Below are 26072 nucleotides of genomic sequence, written 5' to 3' on the forward strand. Positions count from 1 at the left end.
AATGTCCTGTAGCTGTCACAGATGAAGAACATTAGCACCACCTCCTGGTAGCCCACAGCATTACAACTCTTGCATGATGAAGAGACTACCCTACATCTGCTTTTATACCTTTAACAGGTAGACATTTACAGAACAAACCAACCACTAAGATCATTTTCATCCCTAAAATATTAGACTTATAAAAAGCAACACTTTGCATGTGAGATTTCCAAAGAATTGTTGAATATTTTACAGCCACCTATGCTTATAAGTTTTAGAGGTTTATGCCTCTGCATCAGAGATAGCAAGGACAAGAGGTCAGCCCCCGGTGTTGTGATGATTTCTGCTGCTTTGTCGAAAGATGCTACTGCAGCTTAAAATGATAGAGCCTAGCCAAACCCTCAAACATTTACCCTTGCACACAAAAGTAGCACATTTCAGAAATCAACACAACACCTGTTCTACTGGCTCTAGACCCGGCTGGTCATGGGCTATGCCTCCAAATGCACCAATCAATTATACTGTCCAACTAAAAACTAAAAGAAAATTAACTGGGAATTATTATTTACCTTATCCACTTGAGCAGTCATGAACAAGACATTATAAACAACATTTTTCTGTAAAGACAAAAAGGCTGTAGACTCGTCTTTAGTTATCCCAACCATTTATTTTGGACAGATCTTTTCAACCAAAGTGAGGTTTTACATAAAACGTCTGAAAAACAAAAACAAGCGCAGGAACATAAAAATGTTGGATTGGAGGTTTTTAACCTCAGATGTTAACATTTTTTCCTCGATTATTTTCTGATGATTGGAATGGCCTAGCAGCTCATTCAAGAGTTCCCGTTGTGGAAACCCCCCTCCGGATGGGACAAAGGGAGGGAGAAAAGAGAGACTGGGGGGGAGAGTGAAGGGAGGTAAGGGTGTGTCTCCAGATTTACATGGCGAACAGGATGAGGAACGCCACCATCAGACAGAACAGACCCATAGCCTCAGACAGGGCGAAGCCAAGGATGGCGTAAGAGAAGAGCTGCTGCTTCAGGGAGGGGTTCCTGTGGAGGAGACAGAATGATCAATAAAGGGGATCAGAGGACAACTAAAGGACAGATAGAGGGTAAACACTGAGGTCAATGTCAGCATGACACGCCTGCTCAGTCAGACCAAGCAGCAAAACATTCAGAAACACAGACAAACAGACAAACAGACAAAACATCAACATCTGCTTAGAGATATTTGGACCTGACAGATCCATACTGTATAACGAAGACGTTGAACAGTAGACACTGATATGTGGTCATTATTCCAGTGTCCTGACATTTATTACACATTTACACCAAAGCCACGTTTCCATCAGGTGGTACGGTTTGATTGAGTACAGTTATGTATGCTAAACGCCAAAATAGTTAGCGTTTCCACGGACACCCGTACCCTCACTTAGTGGGCGGGCTGTAAAAGCATGAATGTGAAGTCACAGTCAGCGTGACTCTGCTGGTCCAGGTGCGGAGTTGTAGAAAGGATGAGTGACAGAAATCAGTATGGAATAAGCATTAAACAGCTTTAATTCAGTAGAAAGTGCTTTAAAAAAATAACTACATCCTAATCATGCTGACAGGGTCAGTCAAGATCCTCAGCTGATGGAATACGTGTACAGAAATGTTAAAGAGTCGTAACGGTACGTTAATATGTGAATATATCTAGTCTAGAACAGTTCATACCATGAGAATTTGTCAGCATTGTCATTTTACTACATTATGAATGCATTTTGACTGTAAATCCAGGCTGTTGGCCTCCAACACCTTGGAAATAATTTGCCTTGTGCTTTAGTCATCAAAGATGTATTCACAAATTGTCATGGTACTTAGAAATATATTTAAAAGTAAAAAAAAAAAAACAATGCTGTGTACACTAAACATTGAAAATGGTGTTGGTTGGAATAAGAACATTTGTAAGTTGTCTTGTGAAAATTTTGTGAGAATAACTGTGTATTCTGTGCCATAAAATCGATCTGATTTGTTGCTACTATGAGTTGGATTTTTAACTGTTGCCCTGACAAGAAGTAACTTTTAATGGCACTTTCTGAAGGGATATTTTGACATCAGTAATCTCCAGACTTTGTAGAATATGTACAGAATTAAACAACAGAAAAATACATTTGAAATATTTTGTCTTTTTTAACCCTAACCCTAACCCTGGGTGTGCTGATCTGATTTTAAAATAGGCTGCAGCCTGAAGTTTTACAAACATGTTCATCAACCACAGAGCGATCTGTTCACAAGTGATCCAAGTAAGAAGCAGATGAATAACAAGTTACAATACAGGGAATCAAATGATCTAAAGCTTTGTATTCAGAAAACTTCAGCATTAATTTAGTGTCACATCCATTGCAGATAGACCAGGCTGATGTGAGCCTTCAGACTTTGCTTTGTGTTCCTAAAATCAGGTCCCAATAAACGTCAGGAAACTTGATATGTGGCCAGATACCAACATCCACAGACTAAGAAACAGTTTGGATCTCTGAGTCAGAATATCCCTGATGTAAGCAGATATTTGTCCGTTTTTGCTGCTCCTCACAGATGTCCGTGTTTTGCAGCCCGGAGCCGAGCAGTCATGTTGGGCGCTGACCTCAGTGCCCCTATTGTGTGTGTGTGTGTGTGTGTGTGTAGCTCCACCTTTTTGGTACGGGTAGGTAAGATTGGTACCCCTATGGAAGGGTGCCAAAAAGTGGGATGGTATGGGTCGGCTTTTTGGGACTCTTTCCAACTTTTGCTCTATGCAAATGCAAAAAAATGTGTGCCGTGCCGTGCCGTACTGAACTGAACCAGACCGCTCGGTGACCTAAAAGTAGAGCCTGACAGCACAAGAAGCCCAGTTATCAGTGAAACTGAATGAATCTTTATAAGGGATTATTAAGCTTCAGACCCATTATGTTTTTCATATTTTAGGGGTCCATTTGCTCCATTTTACTTGAACTTTCCTGTATAGACATCTCTCTGTTGTTGTTAAATGTGTTTAGAAAAATTTAAGTGAGACCAACCTACCTAGACTCTTAAAATAGCCCTATTTTATCACCCTCCTGTTCTACATTTCTATAAACATATTCTATCAGAGGCTCAGCTCTACACAAGCTGATGTGATTGAAAACCAGCTTCCATTATTGCAAGCTTCACAGCTCAAAATGTGCTGTGATAGACTGACAAACCAGATCAGAGGGGATGATGGTACTTTTACCATCCTTTCTCCCTCATGAGGTCTTAATTCTGCATGTAAAGGAAACAAGGAATTTACTGTTAAGCCAGGTGTACACTGTGCAATTTCAAGCCGACTGTACGATGGTTGTGACAGAATGTCATCTCGCACTGTGTGACTGAATCGTTTATAACGCACGACCATCGCGCACAAGTTGTGCTCACACTGTACGGACTGTGACAGAAACCTGCGGAGTTTCCTTTTTACAAAGTTTCAGGGTCTGAGGGTGAAGTGTATACAGTCATATTCTCTCTCTCCCGCTACCTCTCTGTCTCACACACACAAACAGCACCATGTCTGTGTCAGCTGCAGGTCCGTGGATAGGAATATTTCCTGCTCGTTTATTTACTTTATCATAGCGCGGGTGGAGGGGCATCAGAAAGTCATTCTAGCTGTTGTCATGGTAATTCAGGACGCTGTCTGACAGTTTACAAAGGAAAATTATCCCCCAAAGTTGTTTATTCTGCTTGTGTTTCTGAGTCATATGACCAAATATCAAATATGCCAGAAATCCTCACGACTAGTCAGGAGCAGGTCATATGGTTGTACAGTTGTAGGACGGGCTGTGGTCGGCACGACTCCCTTTGGAATCGTGCGACTCCAACTTTGTGGCTGAATTACAGGAAAATCGCACAGTGTACACCTGGGTTTATGTAAATGAAGCTTGGGACTGTATGTCTGACAATGATCACCACAGGCTGACATCTACTGCCTTATATTGGTTAAATGAACAAACTCCACTCCTTTTGGCAAAGCCAACAATGTGCAGTTTCTGTGCAGCTGTGTCCCTCTTTTACTACTGTCTGTTTTTGTCAGTTTGTGCAGAAGTGGTTAAAAAGTGGTGCAAACTACTGCCAGTGTGGTCTGTGTTATGGAATCCAGCATGTTCTCAGTCAAATCAAAGTGCCGGCTTTCAGTACTCTCAGTCACCCCCATATATATAAGCTGCAGCCACCTCTTGATGAAAAAAATGGGGCTTAAAAGTGCAGGTTATGCACCAGATTTTACAGTAATTGCTCAGCACTAAGAAAAATGTTTTGACAGGCTGCACATTCAAGCATGAAAAAAAAAAATCAGCTCTATTCTGAGAGCTTTAAGGGAGCAAAAGAGTCCCATTATCATTTAGGCTGCCTAGATGACTGACGTGAACCTTTACTAAAGTATTTACGAGGCACTGCTGCTCAGATAAACGTCCTGATCCCCGACTTCCTTCATTTATGTTTTCAGAGTATTTTCTGATCCCTGTCTTAGCTGTGAAGACTTCAGGATCATTAAAACAGATTAAAAGAATTAACCTGGCATAGCCGATGATGAGGCTGCCGAACACTGTTCCAATTCCAGCTCCTGATCCGGCCACACCCACTGTGGCGGCACCAGCACCGATGAACTTGGCGGCAGTGTCAATGTCCCGGGAGACGGCGCTCGTCTGGAAGGAGCGGGTTAGGACTGGAGACTGGCTGACGGGCAACAGAGCCTGGAAGACAAGGGAGAGGGAAAAATATAGAACATCATTCTAATGCATTAACCTGGAGCTGGTTCATAATCCAGACCCTAAAGAAGTACACCATTTCACCGGTAGTGAACTGAGCCAATCAACTGACAGCATGGACTTTCAAAGACACTCTTCTTCTCATTGATTTTGCTCCAGTAGCTGTTCCGATGCACTGATGTTCAGTATATTTCTCCAATTTTAAAACTTGGCGTTATCTCCAGAAGGTTATGGTAGTCAAAATGTTCAATAACACGTCTTGAACACATGACAATCTCCATGGAGTAATTGGATGATAGTATGGCGAAGCAAAAACTGCTATTTTATAAGACACTTGCGTTTGGAAGGAATGAGTCAGTGAAAAAAAAATGTTAGTAAATTCCTGGACACATGCGGATGTTTGTTCAGATTTGTTCATGCAATCAAAATGGCAGGAATATAAAAAAGTTCAAAGGACTAGAAACATGAAAAATTCACTAACATGAATTTGTATGCATACGCATCTGTAGTGCAGTGACTACACCCTGAAAAAGGCTTGAGCTGTGTGTGTTTGTGTAGTTTTAATATTTCTAGTCGGTACACTTTAAGGCAGTTTATACTGTTCAGACAATCCTGGGTCATCTCCTGATGATTTTGGTCATAAGTTCCTCCACTTAAATCAACGTATTTCCTTCCATGAACACTGGTGCTCTGTAGGACACCAGAAACGTCTCTTTCATAGGTATAATTTTGTTTGATTTACACTGGAATCACTCTGAAGTTTATGATTGTGGTATGTTGACAGCTCTACTCTGCAGCGTGAGCGTAAGTTTGGGAGATTCTTCTTTCTCTGAAAGCTTAATGCTAACCAGGGAAGGATCTAACCAAGCCTATCAGTGATAAAAGCATTAATTTATTGATCAGATTTGTAGGTATAGGATAAAGGAAGCCGAAGGACTGACCTGCTGCTCCACTGTGACTTCAGGTCTGTTGAAGAGGGAGACGGAGACTGGCCGGGCGAGGACTCTGGACCCCCCACGCAGCTGCACAACAGCAGAAAGTTTAACTGTGTTAACACATTTTCACAGAAATCGCTGAAAACTAAAATTCAAATTTCTCCATCGGACTTTGAACACATCACAATAAATAAAACTTCAGTGAATAGACATAAATGTCACTGTGCTCATATTTAGGCCCATAGAAACTCAATGCATCCGTCTGGAATAACTTCCCTCACAGCGCCTCTACAACGGAGATGCCCGACATGCTACAGGTCAGCTGACCTGCAGCAAAAGGCATGGAGCAAACATGGCTGTCACTTTTATGCCCTTGAGGATAAAAATGGGACACCAAAAAGCTCAAACAGCCATGAAACCATAACTGCACTCTTCTTTCATGATATGTTACTGATATTGAACAAGCAGCTTCTACAGGTCATTTCATTTCTTTGTTTCACTGATTTAAAATAATAACTACATATCCCACAGTAATGAGACCTAAAAAGAAGTCAGACACTTGACATACCACAGCAGGAGAAGTGACAAACTTGGCGCAGGCATACATGGTTGGAGCTGCAAAGAAAGAAAGGACACAGTTAGTCATGTAAGTTTTGATTTGATCAAACTTGCCAGTTGTCAGCTTAACAGGAATCAAACCTGGAATTCTGTTGGGATTAGACAGTAATTACTACACAACTAACACCAGGAAGGCTGATGCTGATAGGCGGACAGTGATAACAATGGGCTCCAGAGACATTGGAAGTCTCAGATTCTGTGAAGCATGATAGTGTCAGTGATGACTGTTAGACACATGATTAAACTTTTATGGTTCTATTAAATGAACCAATTTCCAAAACTACATCAATAGAAGTTCCAGACATAATCCAGCTGTCTAGGACTAAAGACTGATTTTTCCTTCAATGATAAATCTGCATGGAAGAATATATTGTAGGCTGGCGTCAGGGGTCAATCAATATTGGCAATTCAGGGGTGAGACAGATTATAATAGTAAATGACACCAATATGGATTTATAATAAGAAAATTCATTTAAGGTGACAAAAGTAAAATGTCATGATTGGAAAAGTAAACTGTCTGGCAGTAACTCTGTTGACACGAAAAACTGCACGGAAACACTCTGTTGCAGCAGGAAAATGTGAGGTGATGCCATTCACTCACCTCACTGTGTCAGTGGCCAATTTTTAATTGGCTAGTACTCATGAGGCTTTAAGCCAATCAGACAGTGTTATGGGCATGTAAGGTGAGACCTTGGAGAGTGAAAAGGGAACCAGAAGGCAGGATACAACTCTCAGTGAAGCCAAAGTGATGCACTTTTTAACTGATGAATTTTAACAGCAAAAGATAAAATGCCAATTTTCAGCCAAATGTCTAATATTGGCCCTGACGATTGGCCAGGCTAATTTGGTCAACCCCCAGCTCTACAGTCCTTAAACCCGGCCTTTGTATGCAGCCTGGTGTACACCTCTTCAAATATGTAACTAAAAGTCAAAACAATGCAGATAGCAAGCAAAACAAGTCCTCCACACTGCCTCCACACTTTCCATCTCCTCCAATGACTCTTTTCTTTGCAATAACTGCAGTATAATCAGCTGATTGTTGTTATTAACCACTACCCTGGCTTCAGCTGCCATGGTTTTCTGCACACCAGCAAACAGAAGTGGTGGGACTACAAACTGTCAATATAACCAGCATAGCAATCCCACAACCACTTAGTGTTCTGGTGGGCTATTCCAGATTGAAGAGCTCACATTGGTGCAGGACACTTCAGAGATTTGATGCAGAAGTATAAACTTAGGCTTAGTTGGGCAATTTCTCATTTTTGATTTCCAAAAGTTACAAATAAACTCCTCCATGCTGTCGAAATTGTACAAAAAAATTGTCAATGTTTCAGTACTGAAATGCTGCCAATCTTTTTTTTTTTTTGTAAAGTTTGTAAGTGTCTTGCAATCTTTTATGCCTTCACTTTCTCTTATGCACCTCTCATGTGAAAATTTATCAAAGCTTTAGTGATTTTTATACAAGTGGTAATTAAAACATCAAATAATATTTTCAAATGCTACAGTACTAAATGTTTTAACAACCTTCAAAGAAATTTCCTGGTCACCGACTACGATCACGTCTGTGCAGAGATATGCCTGTCTGCTGCTCTTGGCAGCTTCAGCCAAGAGGCTAATCCACCTGCAGACACTATAGCAAGGATCAACTGCAGGTAGACCTCAAGATACTTAGACATGGCACCATGAATGGCTTTGAAACTCCCACTATTAGCTGAAGCTTTGAGGACATTAATGCTACATGATTTGCAATAGTGTGTTAGTATTATACCGGGCAATGTTGTAATTTGTGATGATACAATCCATAAATGGTATCGTGGGTCTGCTTGTTTGGTTGTCAAGGAAAATTGAGAATAATCTAAGTTTTGAAGTGTGCATTTCCTAACTCTTAACATACATAACTATAAAGCATTAAAACATAAAGGTGCATCTACAATGTGCAATAGTGGCACTATTGAATATGTAAGTCTTTCTGCAGACACTGTTGTAAACTTTCGACTACTACTCAGAACAAGGATAAGTGCAGCCTTTTGTGCAATGCTGCAGTTGCACAGCCTGACATCACGACTGCAATTAGATTAATTGTGCAGCATTTCTTACAGGACCCCACAGCGTCAAAATATCAGAATATCAAGATTCAACTTGACTACAACTTCATTTTCTTGCAAGGCAAAAAGGACTGTTAACTTGCATGATGGAATCACTGGTTTCACGTTGACTGTTCTGTAAGGTTGTCAAAATTTGGGATTTTTTTTTAATACTCTTTGAAATGCAATTACAATAAACAGTAACATTTCTTTCAGCAATAACAATCTAACTACAGGAGGGCCAAACAAATGCAGTGAATTAATGATGGCTTTAATGAGTGATTAATATTTGTATTTTATAGTTTTATTTGGGTTATTTTGTACTTTAAGTCTATTTTAATCTTTGGCCCACACTATCTAATTTAAGCTACAGCTGTTTGCAACATTCGTTCTTGCAGTTCAAAATATATGAAGCTTTTTCACCATTACATTTGCAACACTTAGCATGAGGGTAGCTGGTAACTATCTTGAGTTTCATCTTAGTGCACCAAATGTGGACAAGCTAGAAAAAAGGCACTGTTTGTATGATTTTTCTTATGATAAATTTAAGCAAGGGATGCAACAATACACTAACATCAGCACTGTTGGAAATAGAAAAACTCACCCAACAGCAAATTGGCATGTACAGATAAGAGATGCACGATACTGGATTACTGCCTATTCACAAAATAAATTTAGCCAATCCTGGTATCAATACTGATATTTAAATGTTGTTCAGACCTCAAAATTTAGCCCTTAAAACACACAATTTAAAGTTTAAGGATGACCAAATTTCAGTTTTAAAAATACACTTTAACTTTCAGGAACAATGAATAAAGGAGACTTCCGCTTGTGTAGGTCTGTTGGTCCAGTCTAAAACCCCATTAATTTGTTAATGCAGCCAATATTTACAGCTAATAAAGGCTGTTTTTATAACCAAAATATTGGTTGTAAATACTGGCAGAAATGTTTTAAATCTGCCAATACCTATAATTCACTTTTTAAGCTAATATCTGCTGATACTTATGATATGCCAATAATATTGTGCATTCCTAGAACACAGATCAATAACTGATGTTTATTGGCTGTGTGAAATTATTTTAATGCTGGAATTTAACCTAACCGCTGAATCAAAGAAGAGATTTTTACTGGGTGGAGGTAGTCGCCTATTGGACGCATTGATCTGATTACAGGGTCAAATGTGAGAAAACTTTGGCATAGTGGGAGTGTCACTCCAAAATAAGTGAAAACTCAAATTTGGTATATACAAGTGGTCTAAATGAGATTTTAAACACCAGTAATGGCCCATAGTTTTCACGAAATTAGTGCAGTTCTGCAGTTATATAGTAAAGACAATGGATCTATTTAGTAAGGCAGGTGCATTAAAGAGAAATTGAGCCATCAAACATTGCATGCAAACTTTTGCACAATGTCCTAATTGCACAGATAAGTTGCCAGTGTTTCTGAGCCCCAGTGTGGTCAATACATTTGTGCTTTTAAGACACTGTGCCTGTAATATTAGATAACTGAAATCACCCAGAATCAGATGTCTAGAAGTCTTATTTTGTTGCTGTGGGATTAAAACAAGTACTGATACAGTTTTATTTTCTATGGTATTATATGGAGGATTAAATTTGTGGTTTCGTGACACCCTGCTGTCCTCACTGAAGCTAAGTAGCTAGGCTAACCAGCCTGCAGCCTTGAAGGTCAAAAATGATCCGCAGACGGTCACCGTGGGCCCGGGGAGCGTGCACGGAGCTCGGCCTGCAGATATACACCTGCTGAGGTGAAAGAGCACGAGACTTTAGGACATCCCAGGTGTGTGACAGGTGTGTCCTTGTAGCTGGGGGTGATTCAGAGCTCGGTAGGCCCCACGCTGTCAGACATTTTACCGTGGAGGTCTGTCAGCAGCTCGGCCGCGCTGTGCCCGCTGGGTGATCCTCGGCTAACACGGACAGGACGACATCCACAGCGGGGGGTCGATAATCATATTGCTGCTGTTTAATCACCTGCCACACAGGTATTCCATGAGGACAGGTATCCGAAGGCTCAGAGGTCTTTACAGGGAACCAAGTCATTGAATGGCCGACCTAGCTTCATGCTAGCCACCGTTAGCGATGACAGCTAGCTCTATTAGCATTTCCAGCTAACACCCACAGCTATCTTAAAAAGTCAGACACGGGCGCGTTTAAAACACTAAATTACGTCAGTCCAGGTGCAGTGTGAGATATATAAAGTCATATATTACCGGTTTGTGAGGCTTTCGGAGGGTCCTGGATTAGCTGCTCTCGCGCACAGCGGCAGTCAATGAATGTAGGAGGAGGCAGACTGTCACCTTGTCATTTATAAGCGCACTGTCTACGTCCTCAACGCTCATTGGTCACACTTTATCTCATGGCAGCCATATTAGCCTATCAGAGAAGCTTTTATTGATCACTCTCTTTCCGATTGGCTGAGAGATTCAGAAGGGCGGGATTACGGGAACTTTCATTAATTTGATTGGTCCGTGTTGCCGGGAATTACGAGTTTACGAGGAACGACCTTTCAAAGTATATCCAGTGTCCTATGTTATAACTGGGCAGTTTACAGGAAGTCCCGCCTTCTCTTTTTTCCCGGTGTGGTCCTCACGTTCAGATATTTTTCGAAAAAAAAAAAAAAAAAAAAAAGGCGCTCCTAATATCTCTGTTCCTTTCTTTTCTTTTTCCCTATCATGAAACTATTTTTTCATTTTGATATTTATTATTCTTTAATTTTTCTCGGGATTAATACATTATCTATCTATTTATGTTTTTTTTTTTTTTATTTGGGTAATTTTAAAAATATTGTTTTTCCCACGTTATTTTTTGCCTATCCTTTTTCAAAAATTGAATGTTGTGAATGTTGGCCAAGGAACTGTTCCAGTGATTTGGTGACATGAACCTTTATTTCAAAGTCTCTGCTGGTTCTGACTGGTTGACAAATGGGATTGTCAACCAGTCAGAACCAAAAAAGTCAGACAAGACAAGTCAGACACATCTGTTGTTTTAAGTTGCAGAAAAAAATTCACTGCCGGCATTATTCTAATATTTTCCCTTTCTCTATTGCAGTGAGATCTGTTAAATCCAAACAAATGCTGCTTTAAAAAAAGAACTGAAAATAATTTATTATCTCCTTTTGCATGCAGACACAGAAACTTTTCTTTGCTTTTCTTTTTCTCAGGTTTAGAAGCATATTTGTATTTTTCAAAGCAGAAAAACCTCAATACACTGATTTAAACACATGCCACATTCACCAGACAAGTCCAGACCAGCATCTCATATTACATACTCCTGAGACCCTGCGTGCACATATGAGGACAGTGTAAATTTTGGCTTTCCTACAACATAGTTATAAATTCTGCCACTGGATTTTTATAAATGATAGAACAGAACTTCAGTAAAAGTTTTACTCATTTGATTGGGATGTCTTTTGGGAGTTTTGGGAATTTGATTGGAAATTTAGGAGGGGAATTCCCTCCAAAATTTTTCATGAAATTTCATGAAATTTTAGAGGTTTTGTGTGGATGTTTGGACTACTCTTTGGGGGAATTTTTCCATGGATTTAGGATGGAATTTATTAGTGTGTTTTTGGAGAGTTTGATTAGAAATGTTAAGTGATATTTGCTTTGAAATTTAGGGGAATTTGCCTGAAGTATTTTTAGGAATTAAATGGAATTTTTGTTGAAAATTTTATGTTTATCCTGAGGATTTTTCCAGAAAGATTACCTAAAACGCGGTGAATATTTGAGAAAATTTTGGGGTATTTTTTAAGGAATCTTTGTAGTTTTACAGGGAGCTTTTAAAGTTTTTGGAATTTGATTGGGTAGGAACTTTTCTTCAAAATGTTCCTGAATTTTAATGGAATTTTAGGGACTTTGAATGTGTTCATGGAATTTAGGTGCAATTTATGTGTAAATTTCGGGGAATTTGATCTGAGAATTTCAGTGAAATTTGCATTGAAATTCAGGGTAATTTGCTTGAAAGTTTACAGGAATTTTCATGAATTTTTTGTAATTTTACATGAATTTCTGGTAATGCCTTGAAAATATATATTCATATGAAATTTCGGTCAAAACTACATCCTGTTTAAAGATAGTACTTGGTTTGTTTTTCTTATCAGGTCCTGCTGATCCTAGATTAATGAGAAAAACTTCTCATTCATTGCAAATGAACGCTCAGGTCTCAGGAGGATATGTATAAAAAGACTATAGAAATAGCTGCAAATGTAGCAGTTAAAAGATTCACTTAAATGTTTTAAAATAGTCATGTTTCTATATGAATAATTCATTTTCTGGGTAATACATGGCATTCTTCAGAGATTTGACTGAACTCTCTATAACTACTCTTCTTTGCTCTGGCCAAAGAACAACACTAGTGTGGTTTTTATCCCTGATCCTGGTCTCCCTCTACATTCCCAGCTGCAGTAAACAATGGCAACTGAAAGCAGCTTTATCATGTTGTAGTTGGAGGTGATAAATATTGATCATCAGCTGATTATACTGCAGTTACTGCAAAGAGGAAAACAGGTGACATCAGAAGAGACGGAGAGATCGACTGCTGAATAATCTGAGACAGAGGAAAAGAGTTTTTTTTTTATACATTCAGGTACAGAGAGAAACACTGTAGAGGAAATACACATCAGACATTGTCAGATGCCATCAAGCAGATTTGATGATTGTTTCACTGTTACTGAGGTTAATCACAGGGCTTGGGTTCTGAATCTTTTTGGTATTTAGTTTCATTTTTGAGGAGGTGCATTTCAGTCTAGTATGGAAGGTTATGTGGAGGTTTAAGGCGACAGAAACCTCTGGCTCAGATTCTTCGCTGAGGCATTATTGAAGTTCTTTGTACGTAAATGCCAAACAGAAAAGGAAAAGTTGACTGAAGGTTGTTTAACTCTAACTGCTGGCATGTAATATTTTTTATCTATCCTTCCATCCGGGGTACACCCTGGACTGATCACCAATCAATCGCAGAGCTGACATAGCACGCTCACGCTCACACCTACGGACAATTTTAGAGTCACCAATCAACCTAACAAGGGTGTTTTTAGTAGTGGGAGGAGGAAGCCAGAGTACCCGGAGAGAACCCACACATGCACGGGTAGAAAATGCAAACTCTGCACAGAAAGACCCTGACCGGGGAGCAAACCAGGAACCTTCTTGCTGTGAGGAAACAGCACTAACCCCTGCGCCGCCACCTGTGTTATCTTTTAGATGATGCTAAATGATAATCTCCGACCCACAAATTACACATACTCCACTTGTGCTGTGCTCCAGGCATGCCTTCACCCACTTGATGCATACATTTTTCAGGATTTTTTGCTTCTACCATGGGGGAGTACATTAGGAGGAAAGGTTTCTGTTTTCTAGAGAAGATCTCAGCACCTAGCTAGTGCCATAGTTATAATGTTGATTTAATGAGGAGATACAGTCAGGGGGTCAGTGCACTGTGTTGTATTTTGTATCTGACTATCTGCTCTTCCATCTGTTCTACATGGACTGATCGTTTCAGCAGCAGCCAGCTTGGAAAATCAACCTGGAGCCCATCTGGGGTTGGAGCAGAGTGGTGCTTCTGGGACATGCCTGACACGGACTGGAGCATGCCGTGGACATGGGCGTAGCACGGGGGGGGAAGAAGCTACTGATTACACAGTAAGGAGAGGTGCTTGCACCTTTCTGCAATGAAAGGCTAGTTTTTATTTATTTTTTCTTCATAATTAGTGTCATTTTGAATCAAAAGAAACCAAATAAATTGGTCAACAGACTGAAATTTGTATCGAATAGAGTGAAATAAAATGCTGGGGGGCCCTGCTTAATCTGTGTATCATTCGTTTATTTAATATTTGATTGATAATTGAATAACAAATAAATGAAAAATGGCTGATTGTTCACTTCTCTGTTTGAAAACCAAATCAAACAATGAAAATAATGCTCATTTTCAGGTTTTCATTTCTGAAAGGAAATCAAATAAACAGGAAATGATGCATCTTTTTGACTTTTACTATTTATGTTGCGATCAAAGGATGTAATACGAAAAAACAGGCGTAAGCAGTCGGTATGATTTCAATATTAATTTGCATAACCTGTTGCAGGTGTTGTGCTCAGAAAAGCATCCTGAGAATCACATTCCCATCGCTGAGGAGTTCACTCATCCTGGAATGATATACAGGACCACAGACAGCGGCACCAAGTTAGTCACACTAGGCAGTCTGTACTGTGCCTGGGTACGTTTGAGCCTAAAAGTCCAGTACATTTGACCAGCATGAGTACATTCATCCGTGCTTGGACGCAGCATGCTTCCCTGGCTCCAGCACAGAAGGACAAGGTGGACCAAAGCATGGCACAGATGCAAATGAAGGAGCACAAGTGTGGGAACGTGACTTAACTTGGTTCAGAAATACATTTAAATGCAAATTGCATATGGTATTTGTAAAAATGATGCAACACCGTGGCTTGGCTAGCTTGTTAAGGGGGGAAGGGGGTAATAATCTGCACACACAGATTATGTTGAAATTGGGGGTAATGGGTTTTGAGTGCAGATGTTAAGTCAATACCAAAATACTTTAAATTTTGATTTTTGGGTTCTTGGGTTCATCTGGAATCATTCAGTCTGTTTTTGTTAATGCATATTATCATTTCAAACTTTCAGCACAACCTCAGAAATGTTTGTTTCATGATTTAAAAAAATCACAAATTTGGACCCTTGAATGATTTTAACTAATTTTTTGCAGCCACTGACCTCCATACTCTCTGTCCCTCCTCCAGCAGATTACCCCCCCAACCCCCTCACCTTCTACTGTACTCTATTTTCCTCCACAGTTTATTCCTCCACTGCACCCATTTTAGCTTCCTCCGGATGAAAACGTCAGCTAAATTTTAAAATATAAATAATTCAGAGCCATTTACTGCAAACACTGAACATGGGAGGCAAGCTGTCAGCTGATTTATGGTCACCACGCTGTCGCCTGATTGGCTGATCTCAGAAGAAGGCCTCGCTTATAAATATTCATTCTAACTTGTAAAAGAGTTATAGATTCCTCCATAGAGATGCAGAGAGGGAGAGAGGTGTAGAGCAGATTAGTTTGACACTCCACAGCAGCAGAGGGCGCCACGAGACAAGACCTAACAACGCTGACTCTGGCAGGGAGACTTCAGGCTTAGGATTTCTTTCTTTCAAAGTTTAGTCAGGGAGTCTTTTTAAATGATAAGTTACAGTTTCTTTCATTCTAATACAAAACTAAGACATGTAGTGTAGTATAGACTGAGCTTTTCAACCAAAAACCTGAACATATAAACTGAAAACATGCAGTAAACACAGTTTACATTTTACATTTATTATCAGGCTTTTAGCTTTTATTTTGATCAGACAACAGGTAGGAGGGTGTCAAGGGGAAATGAGGTGGGGGAAGGAGCCAGGCTGGACTGGATCCTATGCTGGATCCACTTGGAAAGCTACGGCCTCTGTACGTTGCCAACCAAACTGGTGAGCCATCCAGTAGCTTGCGCGCGCGGGGGGTCTGCTTACCCAGACCCACAATAGGGACGGGCCCTTGAGAAGCCTGCAATGAAAAGTGTAATCTTATTTATTTTATCTTAGTAATTATTGTCATTTTTTATTTAAAAGTGACTTGATGAATCAGTCAACAGACTGAAATAGAGTAAAATAAGCCGTGTTTCCGTCAGGGGGTCTGGTTTGATCCAGTACGGTTTGGGACACTAAACCCCAAAATAGTCAGCGTTTCCACAGACACCTGTGCTCCCACTTGGTGGGCGGGCTGTAAAAGCATGAATGTGAAGTCACAGACAGTGAGAGTCTGCTGGTCCAGACACAGAGTTATAGAAAGGACAGAAATCAGTAGGGAATAAGCATTAAACAGCTTTATTTCAGCTGAAAGTTCTTTAAAAAAAATAACTACATTTTAATGATGTTAACGGCGGTCAGTACAGCTCATCAGCTGATTGAATACGTGTACAGAGACGGTTTGTGTCGTAGCTGTACGTTAACGTGAATATATCTAGTCCATAACAATTTCTAAGACAAAATATGAAAGTTTAGAGCATAAAGTTTAGAGTTTAGAGTGAGAATTTGCCGCATTAAAAATGAAGTAAAAGTTCAGCTGGTGTTAAAATCAAACTGGATTAAGTCAGAAATCTGGGTTGCGCTGATCTTGTTTCAAAACAGGCTGCAGGCCGAAGTTTTACATGTTCGTTCAACAACCACAGAGCGATGTTTTCACAGGCCACCTAACGTAAGAAGTAGATTAATAACCTTTTTACAGAAGAGAATCAACTGCTCTAAGGCTTAGTACAGAATTTAAGCATTAATTGTGATGTGAGCCTTTGGGCTCTGCTTTGTGTTCTTTAAATCAGGTCCAGATAAACATCAGGAAACTTGATTTGTGTCCAGATAACAATATCCATAGACTGGGAAACAGTTTGGATCTCCGTTGAGTGCAAATATTTCCGATTTAAGGAGATATTAGTCAGTTTTTCTCACGTTTTTGTCCACTTCTCACAGAGCAGACTCCCGTGTTTTGAAGCCCAGAGGTGAGCAGCTGAGTCGTGCTGATGTGACGTCAGTGCCCCATTGTTGTGTGTGTAGCTCCACCTTCTTTGGTACGGATAGGTAAGATTGGCGTCCCTACAGAAGGGTGCCGAAAAGTGGGACGGTATGGGTTGGTTTGTTGGGACCCTTTCCAACTTTTGCTGTATGGAAATGCAAAAAAATGCGTGCCGTTCCGCACCAAACTGAGCCAGACCACTTGGTGGAAACAACCTAATACGGTACTGAGGGTCCCCCTCCTCCCTTAAAAATTTCCAAATGGAGTGGTTCAGTGCTGCAAAACAATGTAAGTAAATTTAATATAACCATAGTAAAAATATTGCTCATAAATGGGGAAAATATGGTTAATAATTTATTAAAATGCTTAGGTATTTGTACTCAACATTCGTTGCTTAAGGGGGCCCTGTGTAATGTTCTTTCTGGGAGCCCAGAATCCCTAGCTACACCCCTGCCAACACGCATGCACTGATGTCATAATGAATCACAGATGGGAAGGGTCCTGTCTCTGGGGTCTTCAGGGGCCTGCAGGTAGGAGCCTGACACCAAGCAAACATTTGATGCTGCTGTAATAAATGCTCGAACAATTACAAGCCTGAGGTGACTGAGTGTAATGCAGCTAATCTTAAATGGCTCATTTATAACTCAGTGGTTAGACACTGGGAGAAACTTGCAAGAAATGTGGGCGCAGCTAACCAACAGGATCTTTTTTTATCTTGTTTTTGTCCCTGGGAACTCAACTGTCTGAGTGATATGAAAGCTGTTCTGTAAATGCAATTCACAAAGATATTACAGCAACAACCCTCCTCTGTTTGTTCACAAAAATAATCATCTTACTGATAAATGTGTGAGCTGTCAGTGTGGAAAAGGCAAAAAATGCAACTTGAGCGACTGCTAACAAGCTAGAAAGCTCATTTTCACCAAAGCAGACGGATCGAAGTCTGCCTTCACCGTCCAGACGGATCCTGATAATACACACAAATACACACCTACACACACACACATTAGGAGAGACTACCATCTTCATTAGTGCTGAGTGCCAGTGTGGCCTCTGATTTATTGTCAGAGAGAGGGAGGCAGACATGAACTCACACAGCTACACATGCATTAAAACACACAAAACAACAAACATCCACACACACACACCTCCTCAGCATTTCACTCCACAGCAGCCGGGTAATAACCGACGACCACGGCGGGATCAATAGACACACTTTTACATCTTCATGCTGCAGCTCTGCTCTCTGATGGATCGCTGCGTCCACACTGAAATTAACCATGATGGAGGAGTGTGTGAGTGTGTGTTTGAGAGGATAATGGAAACATGGACTGATATTCCTCCCTCACATCCATCCATCAATTTTCTAAACTGCTTCTCCTCTTTATAGTGACAGTATTCTGGAGCGTATCCCAGCATGCAATGAGTAAGAAGCTGATTCCTCTCATGGACTGTATAAATAATAGAAGAACCCACTGTGACGTCAGCGTAGACTGTATATAAAGATGGACGGCATGATTCAAACTTCAAAATCCCCCAGAGACAGGCGCTGAAATCTGGAGTTTGTGTGGTAGCTGGAAGAGTCGTGGTGTTGCAGCTTCCACACAAATCCAGGCTAAAGCTTACTCATGTGGGTTTGATTCACAGCACAACAGATTCTACGGTCAGTCTGAGGCACACACTTGTGCTTTAAAAGGTTCAGTGACTCTTGTGTTAGCGGTCGTTATGTTTCCTCTTACCAGTCCTCTTCCAATCTGATCCTGATCCTATTTCAGAGCACATGATGCAAGAGAATTCAAGTACACTAATAAAAATAAAATTAACCAGAAGTTAAAGGTTTGTGATCACTGTATTTCAAATAAACATCCATGCTGAAAATGAATAACACTACTAACATTTGGAGGGTCTCGTCAGTGGGATGGGTGGGTGGGTGACCATTCCACTAAAAGCTGTGTGTACACTGTGTGATAGTCAGCTGATTCAGACAAATTTTCAGTTTCGCAGCTCTCTTAAAAGTCGGGATAGATTTCTGACATATTTGATATTTTATTCATATGACTGCATACACTCTTACAGTGAGAGCAGAATCCTCAACTTTGGGGCTTTTTCCCTGTAAACTGTCAGACAGGATGTCTGAAATCACCATGGTAACAGCAGGAACTAGATCAAAATTCCAATTTCAAATGAAATTGCATGGGGATGCTAAGAGCTGAATAGTGGAAGAACCGCTGAAAATAGCCAAAAGCACAAAAATAGCTGAACATAGCATAATAATAGCATAAAATAGCACAAAATGGCATAAAAGTAGCTGAAAATGGCATTCAATACATAAAAAAGGATAAAAATAGCTGAAAGTAGCCTAAAAAAGCTGAAAATAGCTTAGGAATAGTTGAAAGTAGCTTCAAAATAGCTGAAAATAGCCTAAAAACAGTGGAAAAAAGCCTAAAAGTAGCTGAAAATGGCATCCAATGGCTGAAAAAGCACTGAAATAGCTTAAAAAAGCATGAAACTAGCTATATTTTAAAAATTATAAATGATAGAAATGAGAAAAGTCATAGCAGTAGTATGACGAAGAAACTGAATTTTTTAAAGTTTAAACGGTGTCGATATGACAAAGTATGAAGGAGGGGATAGCGGAAAAATAATAATAAACAAAATGGCCTAAGCGAATATCAATAGTGTGGATGCTCAGCATCCCCACTAATGACTGATGAGCCTACCTGTGGACCTCCAGCTGACACAGAATATTTATCATTTAGCTGCTAGTGGTGTTTGCTGGTGATGCTGTTAATGTGTGAGAACAGATGATGGAAGTCATCGACTTCCTCTGAGCCTTTTCAAAGGAAACTTTATCAACGTTATCCACAGTCTGCCCTGACTTCACTCAGACTTTGTAAGAGCCCCGCTGTGGTCGACCATCATACTACATAGTAGAAGCACATAAGTCATGTATGATGGTTGTATGGTTAAAAGACAATCTTAGAGAACACCAGACTTAACTCTACGTCACTTTTGATACAGAAAAAAAATCCCTTAAACACACGCAGCCTCCACGACTGTTCTCGGCTTCATTTTTATCTTTGGTGATTTTTACAAATATGAAGACTACGACCTGTGTGTGTGTTTGTGTACATGAGTGTGTGTTCATGTGGTGCTCCTCTGTGTGTGTGGCTGTGTGGGAGTTTTATAAGCAATCTCTCTCCTGCTCTGTGTGGTGCACACCTTCTTTTACTAGCCGACCCCAGAGTAGAGACGAGCACAACACACACCAACACAAACCAACACGCACACACCAACACACACTGAACCAATAAGAACCATGTGAATGAAACCGGCTCCTCGGTTAGGTATTGAGTTCTCTCTCGGCTCGGTTTATGAGGACGCCGCCTCTCGTAGGGGTGGAGAGTGAGCCTGTTTGTGTGTTGGTGGGTGGGTGGGCGTGGGGTGTGTGTGTTTTGTGTGTGTGTGTGCGCGTGTGTGTGTGGGCGCGGGGGGGCAGACATTAGTTTAATTGTAGTCGGGTCTTAAGAAGAGATTCCAGGCTAAAGCAGTCACATCTCAGCCGCTCCTATTTACACAAACAGAGAATGTGCTTTGACCTTTCACCTTCATCAGAGCTAACTTTAATAAAATCACCTGCTTTAAAAACATGCATCCGACCAGTATGAATAAAGCTTCATTAAAGGGCTAGTTCACTGTAATTATTAAAGGGCTAGTTCACTGTTATCATTAAAGGGCTGGTTCACCGTAATTATTATTATTATTATTATTATTATTATTATTATTATTATTATTTTTGTAACTTTAATTTTTATTGATTATTTCAACATTTTATACAAATACTGCCCACTGATGAACATGTTGGCTTTAAATCAAATAAAAATAGTTAACACCAGTTCACTGTAATTATTAAAGTTCTTGTTCACTGTGATTATTAAAGGGCTAGTTCACTGTGAATATTGAAGACTTATTAATGCAGAAAGTCTGGTATTTTTGGAAAGGAAGTCGAGGGCTCATTTGTGAATTTATAAATATCAAAAAAAATCCCCATCATGTTGTCTATAACAACAACATGATGGGGATTTAGCAACAACATTTTGCCCATATGGATATAAAGTGGTTCCTGAATGCTGTGTGTGAACTGATTCATCAAAATTTACGTTAAATTGCAAATATCCTAATGCACTTTTTAAATTGCAGTATTTCTTTTACCTGAAATTGGTCAAAATACCAGTTTAATGCATTTTTAAGCTAAGACGTTATGCTCTGCACATCATGCAAACATTCAAGTGTCAACTTTATTTTAGATTAATTTGTAGAAATCCTGGGGTCCAGACCTCAGACCCCAGCCCATACAGATGCAAAGGGAAACCACCCTTAGACCTGGCTGTGTGATATTTGGCCCAGATTGGTACTGATGTTGGTTTTGTTCTTTTACCTTTACATAGAAAAAAATTAAATAAATAGGATGCATTCCCTATTTGTCAAAAATAAAGATATAAGATTTTTGTTCCATATCACCCGGCCCTAGGTGAGATGATTTAACTCTACTGGACTCAGGAGTCGATCATGGGCTTGTGTGTGGTGCAGCTGTGATGCAGTACTGTTTATCTAACCACAGGGGGCAGTATAGCTATGATGGAGCCTGCAGGCTGTGACAGGCGTTTGTGAGGGGATTCCTTATCAGTGGGTGGAAGGGTTTACTCTGCCGTTGGTTTATTTTTTGGCTTGAAAGAATGAGAAGAAGATCCCTCACTCAGGCTGTGTTGAACTGAAGGAAAAGAAATGTGTGCCTCATTGTGGTGTAAAAATAAAGACGTATTTCAACTTTGCTGACAAATGTTTTATGTTCTTGACTTCAGAAGCAGGCGTTTAAGAGCCTCCATAAACAAAACAGAGCCACTCTTCGTTCCTATTTTCTCTCTCATGAACTTAACCTCTTATTTCCTCTCACTGCTGCAGGTTGAAGATTTGGTGTGTAACTGAGTGTTGACTGCTCCATAAAACATGCTAAATGAAAGGTTAAAAAACTCATTAAAGAAGTATACCTGCTGATAACTTGTTTTATAGTAAAGTGCATGATGAAGCAGATAATTTTCCTGATACTTACATGGATAAATCTATATGCAGACTATTTCAGAGACTCTGGGCCTGACTGCAACCTCTCCAACAACAATCTGGAGGACACGGCCAGACTTAAGGCTCGTTGCAGCTTATTCATCCGTATTATTCCAGTTTGTGAGGATCTGCAGTTCTAGACTCTTCTTTAGCTCCTTTATTCAAAGACGTGACAAATACCTGCATAAATATGACATCGCATGGAGGAATGCTCTACATCTGACTCACATACGGAGCCTTCTGTCTGGATCCTGCATTTATTTAAAACAGTACTATTTCTATTATTGTAAGGATGGCCATGTGTAGGTGCCAACAGATTCAAAAACAACTTTTTTACTATAACATAAGGATGCTGAAAAGGAATAAATCATTCAGAAATGGTAGTAAATTTCTTGCACAATGTCTAAATTGCACAAAAACATTGACCATGCTTTAACTGTAAGCTGTCTTTTGTGAAAACATGATATTGAAAAAAATTCTGACAGCCTTAATAGGACATATATATCAATACAAATACCTGTTTTATAAATTCAAACCTCTGCAAACCGTCTGAACTGCATAAAAAGCTCCACTAGATTTTTTGTGGAAATGTTCCAGAGGTTTAACCAACAGTTGGCATCATTATATCATAGCAATACCAATACCACAGCATTGGTAATTACCAAAATCATTTTTGATGTTTCTGCAATGGTTAATACACCAATATGTAGAAGCTCTTTAACCCAAATGATATTTTTAATGCTGAAATACAATTATTATTGACATCCATGAATTTTCAAATTTACTGATTTACAAAAAAAACCCAGAAAAAAATAGTAAAGCACATTAATATTTCTTGATTAATATGTCAAATTATAGTTATTTACTTGCATTCTTGAACAGAAAAATGAGTTTTAGTGGTTGAATGTTTTGCTTGATTAGTTTCCGACTTCTCAGAGAAGCCCATTGAGTTGACTCAAATTTGGGTATGAAAAGGTGAACTCAGTTTGAAATTCCTCATTCCTGTTCAAAATGGTAAAACATGGAGAGCTGACTGAAAATGAAAGAGTCCGCATTAAAGCACTTCATGATGCTGGATGGTCTCTGAGACAAATATGACAGGTGGTCTGATAAATTTGTTAAGCACTGTATGTGAATGGGGGCCAGCATGTTAGTCCTGTCATTCTGAAACATTTGCATCCTCATGCTGCTGCTGTGAAACTCCTTTAGCACCCATAACAAAGTTTATTCTCCTGCCAGCAGAGATCTTAATGTGAAGTTTCTTTTTCAGATGAAATGATATGTTTAAAGGCATTTTCTTTTGCTTCACACCTGCAGGTAAAATGATACCAAAGCAAGAACAAGCAGCTTACTTTAAAAGCAGCTATAGATTGATCTAAATGTCTGCTGTGGATTGATATGAAGGTCTTTACATTATTTTACGGTCAGCTGCTGCAGGTTTCAGAGATGGGGCTTAAAGTTTTACTGCAGCCGTAGTCGGAGTATGAACAAATAATATCAGAATAATAAAAGTGTGTGTTCATTGTGAGGACGTTTACAAGTCAACGGTTATACTTCACTGACAAATCAATAAGAGCTTTACACCATCAGAACAAAGCTGTAACTGAGGAGACGGATCTCTGCAGAGGTTTAATACTGAGTCTAATGCTGATACACCTACAGTTCAGTTCATGTGCTCAAGAAGAGCAAAATGCATGCCTTGCTTTGAGTTTTTATTCATCCGTTACGGAGGAATAGGTCCTGATGGGTAGTTTGAATGCAATGATTGCAAACATGTCCCACTAAATCACAGGTGTCAAACTCAAGGGGCCAAATCCGGCCTGTGGAACAGTTAAATCCGGCCCGCAAGATGATCTCATATTTCTGTTCTAACTGGCCCATCAGTCTGAGGTCTGCAGATTTCCTCAAGTATAAATATGGGAACTTATCCTGATGTTTTAAGATATCCTTGTTAAGTCACAAAATCTGAAAAAGTAAGGAGTAAAAATATATAGATAAGTCAGGAATGTGGAAAAAGAACTTAATTTGTGTTTTAATTTCACATTTGCAATTCAGCATCTCACAATTAGGACTCAAACTTAGGATTTGACTTTAATTTCATACTATGAGCATTTCAGTCATAATTTTGACTTCTAATATAATATTTTGAGCTTTATGATTCAAACTTTGACATAATAATCCCATAGTTTGACATTTTACAATCACAATTTAAAAATTTGAATCATGTTTAACTTTTAATTTCATGATTAAAATTTTATTTCATATTTTGACCTTTTAAACTCATGATTTTGACTTTCTTTCTAATATATTTGCCATTAAAAACATAATTTTCAAATTTTAATCTTATATTATATTACTGGTGAAACAAGATTGACAGTTTCTGGTTAAATACTGACCCTGTTAGGCCCTCAGGTTAGTCCTGAATCCAGAATCCGGCCCCTGCTGTGATTGAGTTTGACACCCTTGTACTAAATGCATTAAAGGGGGCATATCGTGAAAAAAGAGCTGCATTTCTGCACATGTATTTGGGTATTTTGAGTGTCTACCAACCCCAAAAAATGTGAAATAAGCCAGCCTCGGCCTTTGTTAATCTGGAAACAGGAAATCTGTTCACTTTCTCTCCTTGTGATGTCACAGAGTGTGCTATAACCCTGCTGTCTGCACACGGTTTTCCAGCTAAAAGCTCTTGTTTGATGTTTTTCGGTGTAAAATGTGCAGCTATTTGTGCTGATATGTAAAAAAAGTTTTAAATGGTCTGAACAATCTGAGTCTGCAGTAAACAAACCCTACAGTAGCATTCTTCACTCTGTGAGATACAACAGCAGCATCGTCTCACTCCTCCGGCTGATCCCAGAGCAGCAGGTGTGCCTTTAAACCTCAGACACTGTGCACTGCCTCAAACTCACCTGGACAGGTGTTCACAGGCTGAAACCTGGAGCTGCTCTGCTCAGGCGGAGTGTAATAATGTAGGACAATAAACAGAGGGGTTAATTACAGCTGAGCATGTCTGAATGAAGCTTAGCGGCGGGACACAGAGAGGATAGCGCTCAGATAATGATGTGGTTTAATCATGGGGGGGATGTAAGTACAGGGGGGAGGCAGACTGGGCTGTCTGAGCGGCTCAGGTGGGACGGAGAGAGGTAAGGAGGGAATGAGGGGCTTTCATGTGACATAATTTACCGTCTGCTTGGACGAGCTCAGCTGGAAGAACTCAGGGTTTGCTTTCTGTCTCTCTTCAGTGGAGAAAGAGTCATGGGTTTGGCTGTTGCTTTCTTTATTTCTATTTCATTATTTCTGTCTTTCTTTATTTCTTTCTATTGCATTTTCACGCCTAGTGACAGGGTGTTCTGATTCTTGCTGAAGGAGGGGGAGGGGGAAGTGTGGGACCTTTAAATGGAGATTTTCAACAGACTCCAAACTGAGTGTCATGGGAAATCGTCCAGAGTGTCGTGCAAAACATAGGCAAGATTTGAAAATACAACAGCAACCTAACATCATACTTTAATGTTGTTTCAATGCGTTACAGTCCAAATCGACTGGAGTAGAAATGTCCAGTGCCGTTGTACCATCTTTTCTGTAAATGCTGTAAATGACTACTGATGAGGTATCAGGAACCAGAAGGGTTGTCTGAATTTATAAGGGAAGATTTCACTGCTTGGCCTTATAACTCTGTTTCTGCCCTTGAAATCATGGGTTAGGGGTAAAAGTTAGAAATGGGGCGGAGCTTTGAACCTGCTTCAACAACATCAGTTTCTGTGCACATAGACATAACAGATCACCATGGGGCCCCCAATTTCAGCGTGTGACCCCACAATAACAGTGGCAGAGACTGCTGCAGTGATTTACTGTAATACTATATATCAGGGGTCATCAGGTACATCTGCACAAGGGCCAGATTTAGTCTGGACATGAACTCTAGGGGCCGGACTTTCAAATACACAGAAATTAAATAAATAATTTGGTCTGACTGAAATATTATTGTAGTAGTATTTGTATTTTCTTTACGAATGCAGGACATTTTTAGTCATTACCGGTGAGATCTATCCCT

General features: G+C 39.8%; 1 protein-coding gene across 1 annotated transcript; it reads right to left on the bottom strand.

Annotated features, from left to right (window-relative positions):
- Positions 1–626: 626 nt before the first annotated feature.
- On the bottom strand, positions 627–10676 carry atp5mc1 (ATP synthase membrane subunit c locus 1). Its single transcript, XM_041817223.1, has 5 exons — positions 10578–10676; positions 6217–6263; positions 5655–5735; positions 4520–4698; positions 627–1030 (listed from the first exon to the last, which is right to left on the bottom strand). Exons 2-5 carry the CDS (start codon positions 6253–6255, stop codon positions 916–918), a joined length of 414 nt encoding a protein of 137 aa, XP_041673157.1. The 5' UTR covers positions 6256–6263; positions 10578–10676; the 3' UTR covers positions 627–915.
- Positions 10677–26072: the final 15396 nt, after the last annotated feature.

This window comes from Cheilinus undulatus, linkage group 21 (genome assembly GCF_018320785.1).
Source record: "Cheilinus undulatus linkage group 21, ASM1832078v1, whole genome shotgun sequence".
NCBI lineage: Eukaryota > Metazoa > Chordata > Actinopteri > Labriformes > Labridae > Cheilinus > Cheilinus undulatus.

What these genes read in the sequence shown, in the direction of transcription:
- atp5mc1 (XM_041817223.1), bottom strand. Translation starts at nt 6,255, where the DNA reads ATGTATGCCTGCGCCAAGTTTGTCACTTCTCCTGCTGTG. An exon ending in TTGTCACTTCTCCTGCTGTG is followed by an intron (nt 5,736 to 6,216) that starts GTATGTCAAGTG and finishes GCTGTTGTGCAG; the next exon opens with CTGCGTGGGGGGTCCAGAGT. An exon ending in CTCATCATCGGCTATGCCAG is followed by an intron (nt 1,031 to 4,519) that starts GTTAATTCTTTT and finishes TCTCCTCCACAG; the next exon opens with GAACCCCTCCCTGAAGCAGC.